The following is a 13,489-nucleotide window of genomic DNA, read 5'->3' as shown; positions in this document are numbered from 1 at the left end:
CAGAGGAAACCCATGCAAGACATGGGGAGAGCCTGCAAACTCCACACGGATGGAGCAGGGATCGAACCCACGTTCTCCTAAATCTGACGCTCAGATACTGGGTGGAGTTTCCACTCCAGTATTCAGAGGCTGAGAAGTGTAATCCCCTGTAGCTGGAGCACACCTTGCGCTCCCCCGTCTTAAATGTTGGCACCCACAAATTTCCCAGCTGTATTAATGAGTAAATTGCACTGGAGAAAAGCATCAGCTAAATAAATATTGTAAATTAAAAATATGTTGTTATAAACAATATTAGTATTATTTCAGCATGAATAATGCCTGAAATTAGTCCAAAAATGAATATGTATTTTTGAACTTTTAAGACACAGCCCAAGTCAAACAGACCATCTGAGCCCACGTGCACTGACACTAACTACATTAATTCCAGTAACAAAAATATCCAGTGCAATCATACTAATTTACATGACTGAAGATAGTTTGTCTTTCAGAAAAAGCTGAAGTCCAGAGTGGTCTTACAACAAACTGGCTTTTATAGCACTATTACATTACCTTTGGAGAAGGGTCATTTACATTTAGATTTATTCATCTAGCAGACACTTTTCTCCAAAGCAACGTACATATCAGAGAAACATACGGGTGCATTACATCAATCAGGTTACATTCCTTTAAAGAAAAAATTGCATTTGAAACCGAGCTTCTTCAGGCTAGGGATTCAGTGGAACATTGAAATGTTTCACATTTCGACTTCATTGTGCGAGTAATGAAGAACTAAATAAAAAGCTAAATAAAAAGCAGTGTAATTCTGTGACATACACAACATGGAACATTTGAACCACAGTGAAACTGGTCAGGAAATGCTTAATGTAAGTATTAATACATCACAGGAAATTTTTGGCCTTCTGGGGAGTCGGGTACCCAAGGTATACATGCAGGCCTGTGCCAGATTTGACGAATGACCTGCAGTGATTGGCACTGGGCAAACTTTTGGAGTTCACACACACACGCACATTTTCAGAACCGCTTGTCCCATACGGGGTCACGGGGGAACCGGAGCCTACTCGGTAACACAGGGTGTAAGGCCAGAGGGGGAGGGGACACACCCAGGACGGGACGCCAGTCCGTCGCAAGGCACCCCCAGCGGGACTCGAACCCCAGACCCACCGGACAGCAGGACCGTGGTCCAACCCACTGCGCCACCGCACCCATTTCTCATTTAGTCTGCAGTAATGAATTAAACATAAAGCCAAACTCTTCTGTTCAAACAAACGATCAGATGAACGGCTACCGGGTTTCAGCTCCGCAGGGAAATGCACAAAGCAGCCGAAACTAACACACATGACAAGTAACAATGGAGACCAACTCAAAACTTGAGTCAAATTCTTTCCTTCAAACATCTTCCACAAATCGGAACAACCAGGAAAAAGATCACATTTTCACGGAGAATGTTAATGTGGCACCATAATTTAATCCAGAGGCACCGGATATTCTGTCATTGGTCAGTTTGAAAAAAAGATTGCAGAGAACTTTGTGCATTAATTTAAAACTAGTTTTGATCTTTTGTAGCTAACGTGACATGTCAAGTTAAGACAAGTTTTAACTTGAAAGTTGTAACTGTTCGATTGTTACCTACAGTTAGACTCCCGTGGGGTGAGTGTTGCATGGTCCTCAGAAGCGGTGTTTCCTTAGGCCTCCTAGCAACTTTCCAGATATAACACACACCGGGAGGCAGGGAGGCAAAGCGATTAGCGCTGGAGTCTCACAGCACCTGGGTGGTGCAAGAGGGACATGGTTTCGATCCCTGATCAGTCTGTGTGGAGTTTGCATGTTCTCCCTGTGTCTGTGTGGGTTTCCTCCAGGTGCTCTGGTTTCCTCCCACAGTCCAAAGACATGCTGTTCAGGTTCACCCATAGTGTGTGAGTGACAGAGAGAGTGTGTTCCACTGATGTATGGATGAGTGACCCTTTAAGTAGTGTATCTAGCAGTGTGAGTCACCGCGGTGAATAAGGTGTGTGGGATGGTAACACTACATAGAGTTCATTGGTATTGCTTTGGAGAAAAGCTTCTGCTAAATGAATGTGTTACTGTTTTGTATTTTGAACCACTAGATGGCAATAAGGGATAAAGTCATGAGCTTTAGTCTCAATTTTCGCTCTGGAGGCCATGTCGGCGTAACTAGAGCTGTGGCATCGGTGATGTTAGCTGCTGGAATATTGTTGCATTAAAAAAATATGGCATCACACATCTACAACAATTGCTCTGTTTCAGGTCATGTTAATGGAAACAAATGCCGTGGTGATTGGTAACCCGTTGTCCAGGTCCTGTAACCCTTCTGGGAAGTGAGATATGGTATTGGGGCTGGCCATGGACAACTGTGAACAAAACAATCCACTTACACACACACACACACACGCACAGTCTGAAACTGCTAGTCCCAAGCGGGGTCACGGTGAGCCAGAGCCTAACCCAGCAACACAGGGTGCAAGGCTGGAGGGGGGAGGGGACACAACCAGGGCAGGACGCCAGTCCATCACAAGGCACCCCCAGCAGGACTCGAACCCCAGACCCACCAGAGAGGAGAACCCAGCCAAACCCACTCCGCCCCCCGTAGAAGTACCGCCACTTCCAAAAACAGGTACTCATGTAAAAGTAAGGGTAACTATTCAGAAATCTGCTAAAGCAGAAGTTGTTTCAGGTTGAAAAATTTCTCAACTATTCATCTTCTTCCAACAGCAGTTTTTAAATCTGTTGTTTTAACTCATAGGGGAAATACGTTTGCAATCAATGAAATCTGCTCATCTATGTTATATGATGTGTCTTAGCGCCTGGGTGGTGCAAGAGGACGTGGGTTTGATTCCTGCTTGGTCTGTGTGGAGTTTGCATGTTCTCCTCGTGTCTGCGTGAGTTTACTCTGGGTGCTCCGGTTTCCTCCCACAGTCCAAAGACATGCTGTTCAGGTTCCCCCATAACGTGTGAGTGACAGAGAGAGTTTGTTCCACTTATGTATGGATGAGTGACCCAGTGTAAGTAGTGCATCTAGCAGTGTAAGTCACCTTGGTGAATACGGTGTGTGGGCTGGTAACACTACATAGAGTTCACTGGAAGTCGCTTTGGGGAAAAGCATCTGCTAAACAAATAAATGTAATATAAATGTATATGATATATGATACTGTATTGGCAACAAGACTAACCAAGTCAAGAGAAAAGAAATAAAAGACCAAAGTCTGTTAGCTCACCAGCTGGTATTTTGCATTCTGTGAACTTGCTCAACTCTAGCTGATGTGGTAGTTTTCTAGCGTGGCGGTGATACATTAGGACAGTAAAACTTTACCATATCAAGCATTGGCTCCATAAGAAGCTCTATAGCTAGTTTATTGCACTTAACTCTATGTTGTGTCACTTTCCGAACATATTCAAGTTCACGCTTTCTCCTCACAGTTCTGATGTCACTTCCATTGCTGGCGAATAAATAGGTTGTCGATCAGGGAGGGATGAAGTCGATACTAGACTGAGTGGTCAGTGACAGAAATATGATCGTATCAAAGTCCATTTCTTTACAGATGTACCCAAATAAGACAAAAGGTGTCTCTAAAAGTGAGGACTACCAATTTCCACACAAATTTTTACTAAAGTAAAAGTAACAGAGTAAATGTAAGTCTTTACTGCTCCCCTGATAAGTGAGACATTACTGTAAAAATTTACATGTTCTAATTCTATTCCACACACACACACACACACACACTGTCTGAACCGCTTGTCCAAGACGGGGTCATGGGGAGCTGGAGCCTGACCCAGCAACACAGGGGATAAGGCTGAAGGGGGAGGGGACACACCCAGGACGGGACGCCAGTCCATTGCAAGCGGGACTTGAGCCCCGGACCCACCGGAGAGCAGGACCCAGTCCAACCCACTGCGCCACCACACCCCCCCAGTTCTATTCCAAGTATTTTTTTTTTACAGAAGCCATATTACTTTGAGAAAACAAGGTAAATAGGAGCTCATTATTTACTACATTTTAAATGGTTTAAACTCTACAGGGAGGAATTTTGGATTCCTTAGATAAAGATATACAAAATATTTGTTGCATCTTAACAGAATGATAATGGGAAATTTTTGCTTTTTTTTGTGTTGAAGATACAGAGCAAAATAGTATGTTGAACTGTCTAGACTTGAGATGTATTTCTGTGGTCTCCGAATGCTACTCTGGGTTTTTATGATCCACATTTCATAAATAAAATTCAATATGAATGTGTATAAAATGTGAAATGTGTAAAGTTCGGAGTGTAAGACTAAATATTCAGTGTCTTCTTACTTCACACCGCTGCAGAAGTAACAGTATATCATATGAAATACATTGATTTTAAATATGATTAAGAAATGCGTACAGAGCATTTGTAAGGTTAGCACAGTTTATTGGCGCACATAATGGCAAAGCATACATAAAATACCTCAGATATGACATACGTATATGCTAATATTTTACAAGTTGTGCTGAACAATATCGATATGGAGAACCAAACAAATTCAAATGTTCTTTTTCCTTTCTTACAAATGCACACATAAATACACAAATATAAAAAGGAGACAGTTGAGGTCATAGTAAATGACGATTAGGATTAAAGAAACACCAGATTCATCTGAAGGACTATTAGAACACAAAAAGCTTGTTATATTCAGCTTCCCTCTAAGAAACGGGTTGAATGGCTTTCAGATGTTGGAATCAGTAGCTTATTTACAAAGCTTCGACCTTGTGATAGTGTTCCCAATCTGAAAAACAGAACCAGCTGGACACAGGTGTGAGCAAACGCAGGGCATCGATATCAGAAACAAAACGCATCACAGTTTGCGATGAAACGAAAGAGACGTTAATGACCGATCGGTGACCCCGTTGTCCTGTCGTGAACAATGCCCATGCATTTGTACCGCTAGTCCAGCGACGGTACGATTCTCTTAACATGCAAAGTGTGACGGTGGCCGTGCTGCGGGACGCATTTTGGAGGAAGCGAGTGATGAGGTCGTGTCAATGCAGTCCTTAGACCTTGTACGAACCACACGAGTACAGCTGACCAGGGTGGGTCGGACGTAGGCTGGTAGGACACGTTCTGGAAGGAGGAGTCCAAGGTAACATCTTCCGCTTGGAGAAAAATGGAACAGGTGACACGCAATGCGTTGCAGATGAGGTAAAGGTGGTAAACAGGCAATGCGATGAAGGGCCGCACTCTCATGCATTGACTTGTTTTGATGCAGAAGCTATAGGACCTACGTGGAAAAATATTTTGCACACATAGTGATAGAAAGTACACAAGTTCAGCGGTTCAACATGGGCCACACCTCAGGTGAAAAATAGACAGCGAACCCTACGAGGGGGTGGTGATCACATGAGTGTCTGCGCTCCGTCACGGCTGGCGAGAATCATACTTCATCAGCTCCCTTCGATCAAGGTCAACAACGCTTCTTCGGCGAGAGGCTTTCTGAAACAGCATCGATGGCCCCTCCACTTTCACCTAACTCTTAACGCAAGTCTTATGCAAAATAGTTTGAATACAAAAATCTCTGATACCATCTTGTTTCTCCATTTGATATTCAGTTTAGCACTGCTCTGCATATCGCAAGTTATACTTGTATTCATTATGAATGGAGAAAAAAATCAAATTACTTTTAATATTTCATTTTGTACAATGCAGCAAAAACTGACACGATTGAATGCGCAGACTTAAGAAAACTAATTTGAAAAAGAAAAGAAAAAAAAAAAAAAAAACTGATTTTAAGCTTATTTGTCCAGTGTGTTGTTCAGTTTGGGAGTCACTGTCTGAAAAGACCAGTGTCACATAAGAAAAGTTTCTAAACTATAGGAATAACTAAAATCCATCGTGCGACTCGCTCACAAGTAATTCACAACCTGATAGTTTACAAGGTTATGGGAGGTGGGGGAAAAAAAATGTCATAAAAACAAATACAAAACAAAATGGTCTGTAGAAAATACGTAGTGCCACAATGCAACTGCTTTACAAGGCAATTCCAGAAAAAATGAATCTTATTTGAAGCCTTTTGCAGAACCTAACAAAGGATGCATGTTTTATCGAAATAAAAAACATGTTAAAATAGAAAGTTGGCTTTTCAATAAAAATGCAAATATGCTGAAATGACTTTGTTGTTCTTAAATGTGGGACATTTATCCTGCCCCCCCCACCCAGACACAGAGGGGAATGTTCTTCTAAACCTGCCAATGGATCCCTTTAAAAGTCAGCATTTTTGAGAAAGCTCAGGCAGGAGATACCGTAGTAATGCCATATGTCCGAGGTGGTGGTGGCGATTTTAATCGAGGGAACACAGTCCTGGCACTGTCATCGGTGACTCCTGCGTTGGCTTGATGCTTCAGGCTGCCGGCTCCTTCTAATACGAGGGATGCCCCGGGCGATGGTGATACACACACACACACACACACACACACACACACACACACACACACACACACACACAGTAGGAGTTCCAGCGGAGTAGTACATGTAACATATCACGTATGTCGAAATTCCACCTCTCTCCACCCACCGGAGACAACACGGTCAGGGAGATTCGACTGCTTGGGTTTGTTATATGGCGTCTTGTAACTTGATCAGATGCAGTGTGTGAGGACAGTGTGTGGTCGGGGCACAGGAAAGGGGCAGCAGGCCAGTCCGGGGGGGTGGTTGGGCAGGTTGGGGGGTCTTACTGTGAGGGCTGAGTTGCTGCGCTCTCAGGTTTGGTGTCCTGGTTATTGGGGGGTTTGCTGCTCCAGGGGCTATTGTTGCCCAGCGCTGGGGAGCCGTTGAAGTCGTCCTCATCGTCGATGCCGTTGGCTGCGTCGTACTGCGTGTTCTCCAGGCGCGTGATGAGCCGCTCGTCTTCGTCGCCAAACTCACCGCCCATCAGGGTGGGCTCCCCGACGACCATCACATCCTGACAACACACCAGCAAACGGAGTGGAGAATAAACACACACGGCGCTGCTGCAAGGAGAAAACAATGTAACACACATTCCTAACCAACACGCCTAAACCAATCAAACACATAACCCTGCAATTTCGAGTTAATTAACATGTACTTATTGGGGCAACGTCTTTGGTAAACTTTTCGCTAGAAACTCTAATGTAGAATCACATCTCAAACACAAATGTTGAGCAGCGCGCTGAGAAAAAAAAAGTATGCCACTGAGAGCAAAAAATACTTAAATACTACGAGGAAAAAGACCGTGAATAAACTGATATATTTCCATATATTTTTGCTGAATTCACTATCATATTTTACAGGGATTGTGACATGTTTTTATTATACTTTCATCACGTTGGTATTTGCATTCCCATGCAAGTTCTTCTGCAAGTCCACATTCCCATGGGTATCAGGAAACCATGCCAGGCGAATGCATTTTAACGATGCATCGCTTCTCCGCGTAACACTTAGAACAGACTTCTGACACCCTTTGAAACCAGCAAGAGTTAGTTAGTCTTACACTGCGCACCTGAAAAAAGATTTCCTGGAAAGCTGGATGCCAAATGAAAAGTCTGCTATTGGCCAATTTTGATCAAATACATATATATATATATATATATATATATATATATATATATATAAAATCTGAATTTATTTTAATGTTTCAGAAATTTTGAAGTTCTGCATTATATGAGAAATGTTGCTTTCAACATTTGGCAAGTGTGGTGATCCTACTGCAGTCCTGTAATACAACACACTGCAACAATCACTGCCAGACCACGATAGCTGTGAAATAGCAGTTAACTGCACTGGGATAAAAAAGTTGAAAATATTAAGTTTTGTTAATACAATTTTTTTCCAAATTTCCTATGATGGTAACATTTCTTGATAACAACTACATTAACTTTTGACATATCAAGTGGTGAGATATTACAGTGAATAAATGGCCTGATTGAGTACAGGGCTCAGATGAAGAGGCCATCTAGCAAAGCAGGGATGTGTTCCTTGACCCTGGAAGAGCGATGAAAGGGGTGGGGCTCTGCATGCAGTGGGTGGAGCCTCAGCTGTCAGCAATAAGCCACTTTACTAATGCTCCTGCCCTCTATCATTCATCAGACCGGTAGAAAGCACAGCACAAGTTTCCCTCTGTTCCATTCAATTGGCGCTTATCAGGGAAAATATATGCCAGAGTGTAAAACATTTACATTTATTCGTTTAGCTGACGCTTTTCCCCAAAGCGACTTACGATGTTAAGCTACCAAAAACTATTGTCCCATTTATGTATCTGGAGCAGCTTAGAGCATGGGCCTTGCTCAAAGGAACTACAGCTGAATGTGAGATTCAGACCGACAACCTTCGGATTCAAACACCGCAGCTCAAACCACTATGCTACCAACTATGCAAAACTGGAGGCGTACAAAGGTACCGATTCAAACTAGGCCTGAAAATGTTTCGAGTGCTGCTTTACAGGTTTAAAATATTATTACTATTTTAAAACGCACACTTCGGATCCAAATATTACTGATGTACTAGCTGTCCAAGCGCATCGTCCGATCTGCAGTACATATATCTGTCCAGGAGATGTACTACTGTGAACGACTGGGATAAGTTCTGTTCCTATTCACAGCTGCTGTTGCTGGACAGACCTGCCAGGGAAGAAGCCTGCGTTGACGTCACTTGTGATGGTTGGCACCAGTCCCCACCCCTCTGTCCCCCTTTGCAACCCTTTGGCGCACTGCATCTTGGGATAGCGCAGTGCCAGCGAAGAGGAGGGCAGGCAGCGGCTACGTCCGTTGTCACACATCATTTTTGTAGGCTCTCGCCCCCCCAGGATCATTTGCCCAAACACGAGATCCTTCTCACTGTTAGCAAGCCAGCCAATCCCCCTGCCGCCACCAATACACTTGACGTTCTGCTTCTTAATTGTGGTAATTAATTTTGGTAAGGTTTTAACAAAATAACAATATGTGCACTGATTTGATAATTTGCATAGCTAATTGAGTCATTAACAAAAACCTGCTGATTGCCAACAAGCCCTGAATTTGCCATCTGTTATTCTACCGTGCCTGTCACCTACCCCTGTGCAGGGGATCCTGAGCCAAGCTGTGCAGGAGAGCCAATCTGTCCAGCTGATGTTATACGCTGGCAAGTGTTAGAGCGCTAATGCTAATTACATCAATAATGTTCTCCACCCATCTGATTAGCGGCAGCGACAGCGGGCTGGTGCTAACCTGACTTGACAGGTTTCATCATGCCACTCAGGTAAGTAACCCGCGCTGGGCAGGATGGCGCCCCGGCTAGTGCCAAAGCTGGCGCGGGACGGCAGAAGAGAATCTCCCTGTGCCGACCGCAAACAGAAAGCTATTCGCTCACAGCCCCGAAAGAAATCCAGCTTTGCACAGAAGCAAACTCACCGTGACCCTTTTTTCGGTGGAGAATGCATAAAACACAGAGTTCCAGGCCGCTTGGCCTGCGCAACGGAGCACATCTGCGGGAGGCATGCGAGCAGGGCGCTGGGTGCAGTTCGCAGCCGCTACCAGCAGAGGTCAGTGCTGAATATACAACAGAGCCAAGGCAAGCACACCCCCACCCCCCTTCCCGGCACCGGCACCAGCACCACCACCACCACCACCTCCTTGTCACGACCATGCAGAGACGCCCGCATTGTTATTGGGATCACGTAGGCGTGTTCTCAGCCGCAGAAGTACAACTTCTCCCACAAAGCCAGCAGACGTGCAACATATGCAGTCAACGTGTTCCTCTGTCTGCTGCCGAGACGCGTCTACATCTTAAGGGTGTGGGGGTGGGTGCGGGGTGGGGGGTTGGGGGTAAGGGAGGGGTCTGTAATGAGCTGCCGTGTTCCACACAGAGATATGTGACAATGGAGAAGGGCCGGGACCCCAGCCAGTTCTTGGGAAACCCATGGAAAGGGGAACTGCGGAGTTCAGACTTGCCTCTGGAAATGGGCATGCAATGAGTGACACCAAACTATGCATTTTTCATACTTTTTTCATTTGGACGGGATCCTGATGCTGCTGCAGGTAGATAGGAGAAAGAGAAAAAGTCTTACATTTACAAGAAAACACCCTGTGTTCATTTTACTTGTGATCAAGTCTCAAAACACTCCACCATTCGCAGCATTCACCTCATACACACTTACACACTTGGACATACTGGGCGCGAGGCTCACGCAGTCTCTCTGTGACGTGAAATACAGTAGACCACGGTTCAGCAATGTACCGTGGTGCATTCAGTAGAGCTGGAACTATTTTTCAAAGGGGATAAAATGCTGGGCATGTAAATGCTTAGTGGAATATAAATTTCCACCGTTCAACGGTGTTAGAACTGATATAGGAGTCAAAGGACATCTCCTTCTTCTTATTACCAAAGCTTTCACCATTATCACTGATGCGGAAAGGCTGAAAAAGTTGTTTCACCCTCTCCATTCTTTATTATTTTTTTTATTATTATTATTATTATTATGATGTTGCTGTTATTTTATGTTCTTATGCCTTCGCTGCTGGATGCAGTGTAAGTACTGTAGGTGCTACCGCAGGGCCCATTCCGGAAGCCTTCAGTTACGAGTCACTTAAAAGTCATATAAAACAGTCGCATTTTTTCTAAAGTTTTCTAAGAAGTTCTGAAACGCTTCTTTCCCACAGTCTCAGAAACATCGGCATTTCAAAATACCTGTGCATTTCTCAAGGAAATTGCTCTCAGATTACTTTCGAGACGTTTTTTCCTCCGAAGTTGGTAAACGTTTCTTTCATCCCGATTTTCCGGCGACGTACCATAAACTGTTTTTGTGCTAGCTGAGAAGAACATGTCCGTAACTATTATGCTACCTGCTGCTTCTGCGGAACTGAGGACGCTCCGCTCCTCCTTAACAAAGTCTCCACGTCCCGAAGGCCAGCAATAGCTCATCCTTCTCTGTGTCTCTTTCGAAGCCTCTTCAAAAAGCGGACCTCTGCCTTTTTTTCGAACGTATCGAAACCCTCTGCGCTACCAGGATTTAATGGCCCTTCAGCATCACTTTGGCTGCATCGATTGTCTTCAATTTAGGGAGGCCGGGATGATGCTGGTTTCCCGATTAGGTACGCTGTGGTGTGAAACGATATGAACTCCGCAGGTCTCGAAGGAAGTCTGTCGCACGGGCTTTGTGGCACAGCGAGCCAACGCGGAGACGCTCCAGCACCATCGCATGCGAGGGGAGCCGTGTCAGGGCTGTGGAATCCGACGTGAGGTGAAGGTCCTACCCTGCTGCGGAAGGTTCCCCTAAGGGGAACTGGCTTGGGCTCAAAGGCAACTGCGCGTGAGCAAGAGAACGAAGTTCGGCGTCAATACGAGCGCGCTTGCACTCATAAGGAGCACGCGGACTCACAGGCACGTGTCTCGCTGCGTGTGTGTGTGTGTGTGTGTGTGTGTGTGTGCATGTGTGCTTGTGTGAGATGATTTTGAATGTGGTACATGTGCCCATGCTATCTGTGCGCATGTCTTTGCAAATGCAGGGAATGTGTTCCTGTGTCCGTGTGCATGTGTGTGTACGTTAGGTTTGCAGGTGTCAATGTGTGTGTGTGTGTGTGTGTGTGTGTGTGTGTGTGTGTGTGTATGCAGTGTGTGGGTGCATGCTGACAGAGAGAGGCGGAAGCAGAGAGGGATGCTTACAGGTACCTGGCTGGAGAGGCTGAAGTTGCTGGCAGGGCTGCGCTTCTTGCTGCTGCTGTTGCCCACGCTGCTGTTGGACGCGCTGCTGGCCGAGTTCTTCCTCTTTCGCCGCTTCGTCGCCGTCTGTCTCGTGGGCTCGGCTGCCGGACGCGCAGCGGGAAAAACAAAAAAAAAGGCACGCATACAGCACTTGTGTGGCGCCGATTCACATGAGCACGTGCGCTAAACCGTGGACTAATTACGCGTTCCCTTATCGGGAGACAGACGTTTAGCTTTGCACAAAAGCAACGCTCCCCCTGCGACTTTTGAAACAAATTCATGCTTTGTTTTGTCACCATTTTAACATCTCCCCAGACATGCACTAGTAAGTACGAACCCCCTTGTTTTTACATAAATGCTCAAGCAAATAGAAACATAATCAGAGCAAGAGATGCTACCGGGTGGCTCATGCAAACAACATCTTTTTCTGATTTATTTAATTCGGTTGATTAGGTTTTTTTCCGCAACTGGTCCAGTGGTGGCGTTGCATTCTGCCAGCGTGACTTTTAACGATCGTGCCAGGCAGAAAGGTCAAAAGCGACTCGTAGGCCACAGGGTAAGTGGGCAGAGACTGGCGGTGCGGGCATCCGGGAGAGGTACCCCACACCGAGCCCCAGTGCGCCGCTGGAGACGGGGCGTTGAGCATTCATGGTGCAAAAATGTATTTCGTGATATTCCTTTCGCGACCGATTGTACTTCCCGACTCGATCAATGTATGTGGCATGACATTTTTTTCATTATTAGAAGATGAAAAAGTACCTTTTTTGAGATTTGTAGGGAAAATTTCCGTTTTGAAGTTCTGTGGGTGTCCTGCTGAAATCGGGGCCAGAGGGAATCGCATTTATTAAATTGTATTTAAGTAATTACCTGCCATGAAACTGAGACACACAAAGAACCGCATGAGAACCCATAAAAATGAGTGATGACATTCAAATGCACGCATACTCTATGTTGCCTGTCTGTTTACTATGGTATTTGCACTCTTAATCGAAAACTGTAATAAAGTTTATGGACTCGATGAGCTCTTCCAATTCAACATTGCAAAAGTTCTATCAGCCACGTTACAAAGGCATTTGTTAACTAACCACAAAACATAATTACAATATTCAAGCGTGAAAAAGTACATTTCCTGCAATTACTCTAAACTGAACCAGCTTGCTGCAGGGAAATACTCTGACTTGCATTTATTACACCACTTGAGGGAACCGTGTGTCTAAATGAGTATCGGCAGACCTTTAAACAATAGATAAAACGAGATCTTCTCACCATATGCAAGTACTCATTCTCACACAAAAGTGGCTTTAATGTAACAGTTTGAAACTGAAATACATTTTTGAGGTTCTTACTAATCACACCAAGGGAGATGTTTTAAAATCTATTTAAAAAAAAACAATGAGAATCATTTAGCTGGACTCAAATGCACACCGAAATAGTAAACTGATATTGAACTGTTCGGTTTCATCATACCCACACTGTTCTGCTGAAGACTTTCTTAGGCTTAAAACCCTTTAGCCAAGGAAAGGAAAGTTTAAATAGCCAATGTATAAATTTAAAGCACTTCTTTACCTCTGGATACTGTGTAAAAAATACAACTCCCTCTTCCGAAAAACTGCTGCAGGTTATCGGGGCGTTAACGTGCAGGTTGTGCTATTTAAGAGCGGCGTAAGGATCGGAAACAAGGATGGGGCGAAGACAGGTGGTGGTAGTCAGACAACAACAGCAACCGTGGATGGACTTCAGTGTGACCGACATACAGCACAGGCAACACGCTGCGAAAAATCATCAGGTTGGTTATACTACTGCCAACCAAATGACCTGGAAAG

General features: G+C 44.7%; 1 protein-coding gene across 4 annotated transcripts in view; it reads right to left on the bottom strand.

Moving 5' to 3' along the window:
• Positions 1-4,410: 4,410 nt before the first annotated feature.
• The window catches only part of ldb2a (LIM domain binding 2a), a 58,394-nt gene continuing 49,315 nt past the window's right edge, over positions 4,411-13,489 (bottom strand). The window contains exons 7-10 of one of the 4 annotated variants that reach the window (XM_029259155.1): positions 12,426-12,479; positions 11,634-11,767; positions 9,968-9,997; positions 4,411-6,933 (exon numbers count right to left, since the gene is read on the bottom strand). In XM_029259155.1, the coding sequence (XP_029114988.1) occupies positions 6,703-6,933; positions 9,968-9,997; positions 11,634-11,767; positions 12,426-12,479 (449 nt within the window). In that variant the 3' untranslated portion in view covers positions 4,411-6,702. Of the gene's footprint in view, positions 6,934-9,967; positions 9,998-11,627; positions 11,768-12,425; positions 12,480-13,489 lie in introns of all 4 variants that reach the window. The other 3 variants (XM_029259157.1, XM_029259158.1, XM_029259159.1) reach the window with 3 other exon arrangements.

Source organism: Scleropages formosus, chromosome 16 (assembly GCF_900964775.1).
Source record: "Scleropages formosus chromosome 16, fSclFor1.1, whole genome shotgun sequence".
Classification (NCBI taxonomy): domain Eukaryota; kingdom Metazoa; phylum Chordata; class Actinopteri; order Osteoglossiformes; family Osteoglossidae; genus Scleropages; species Scleropages formosus.
Note: the sequence above shows the minus strand (reverse complement) of the source record. Positions and strands in the feature narration are given on the sequence as shown.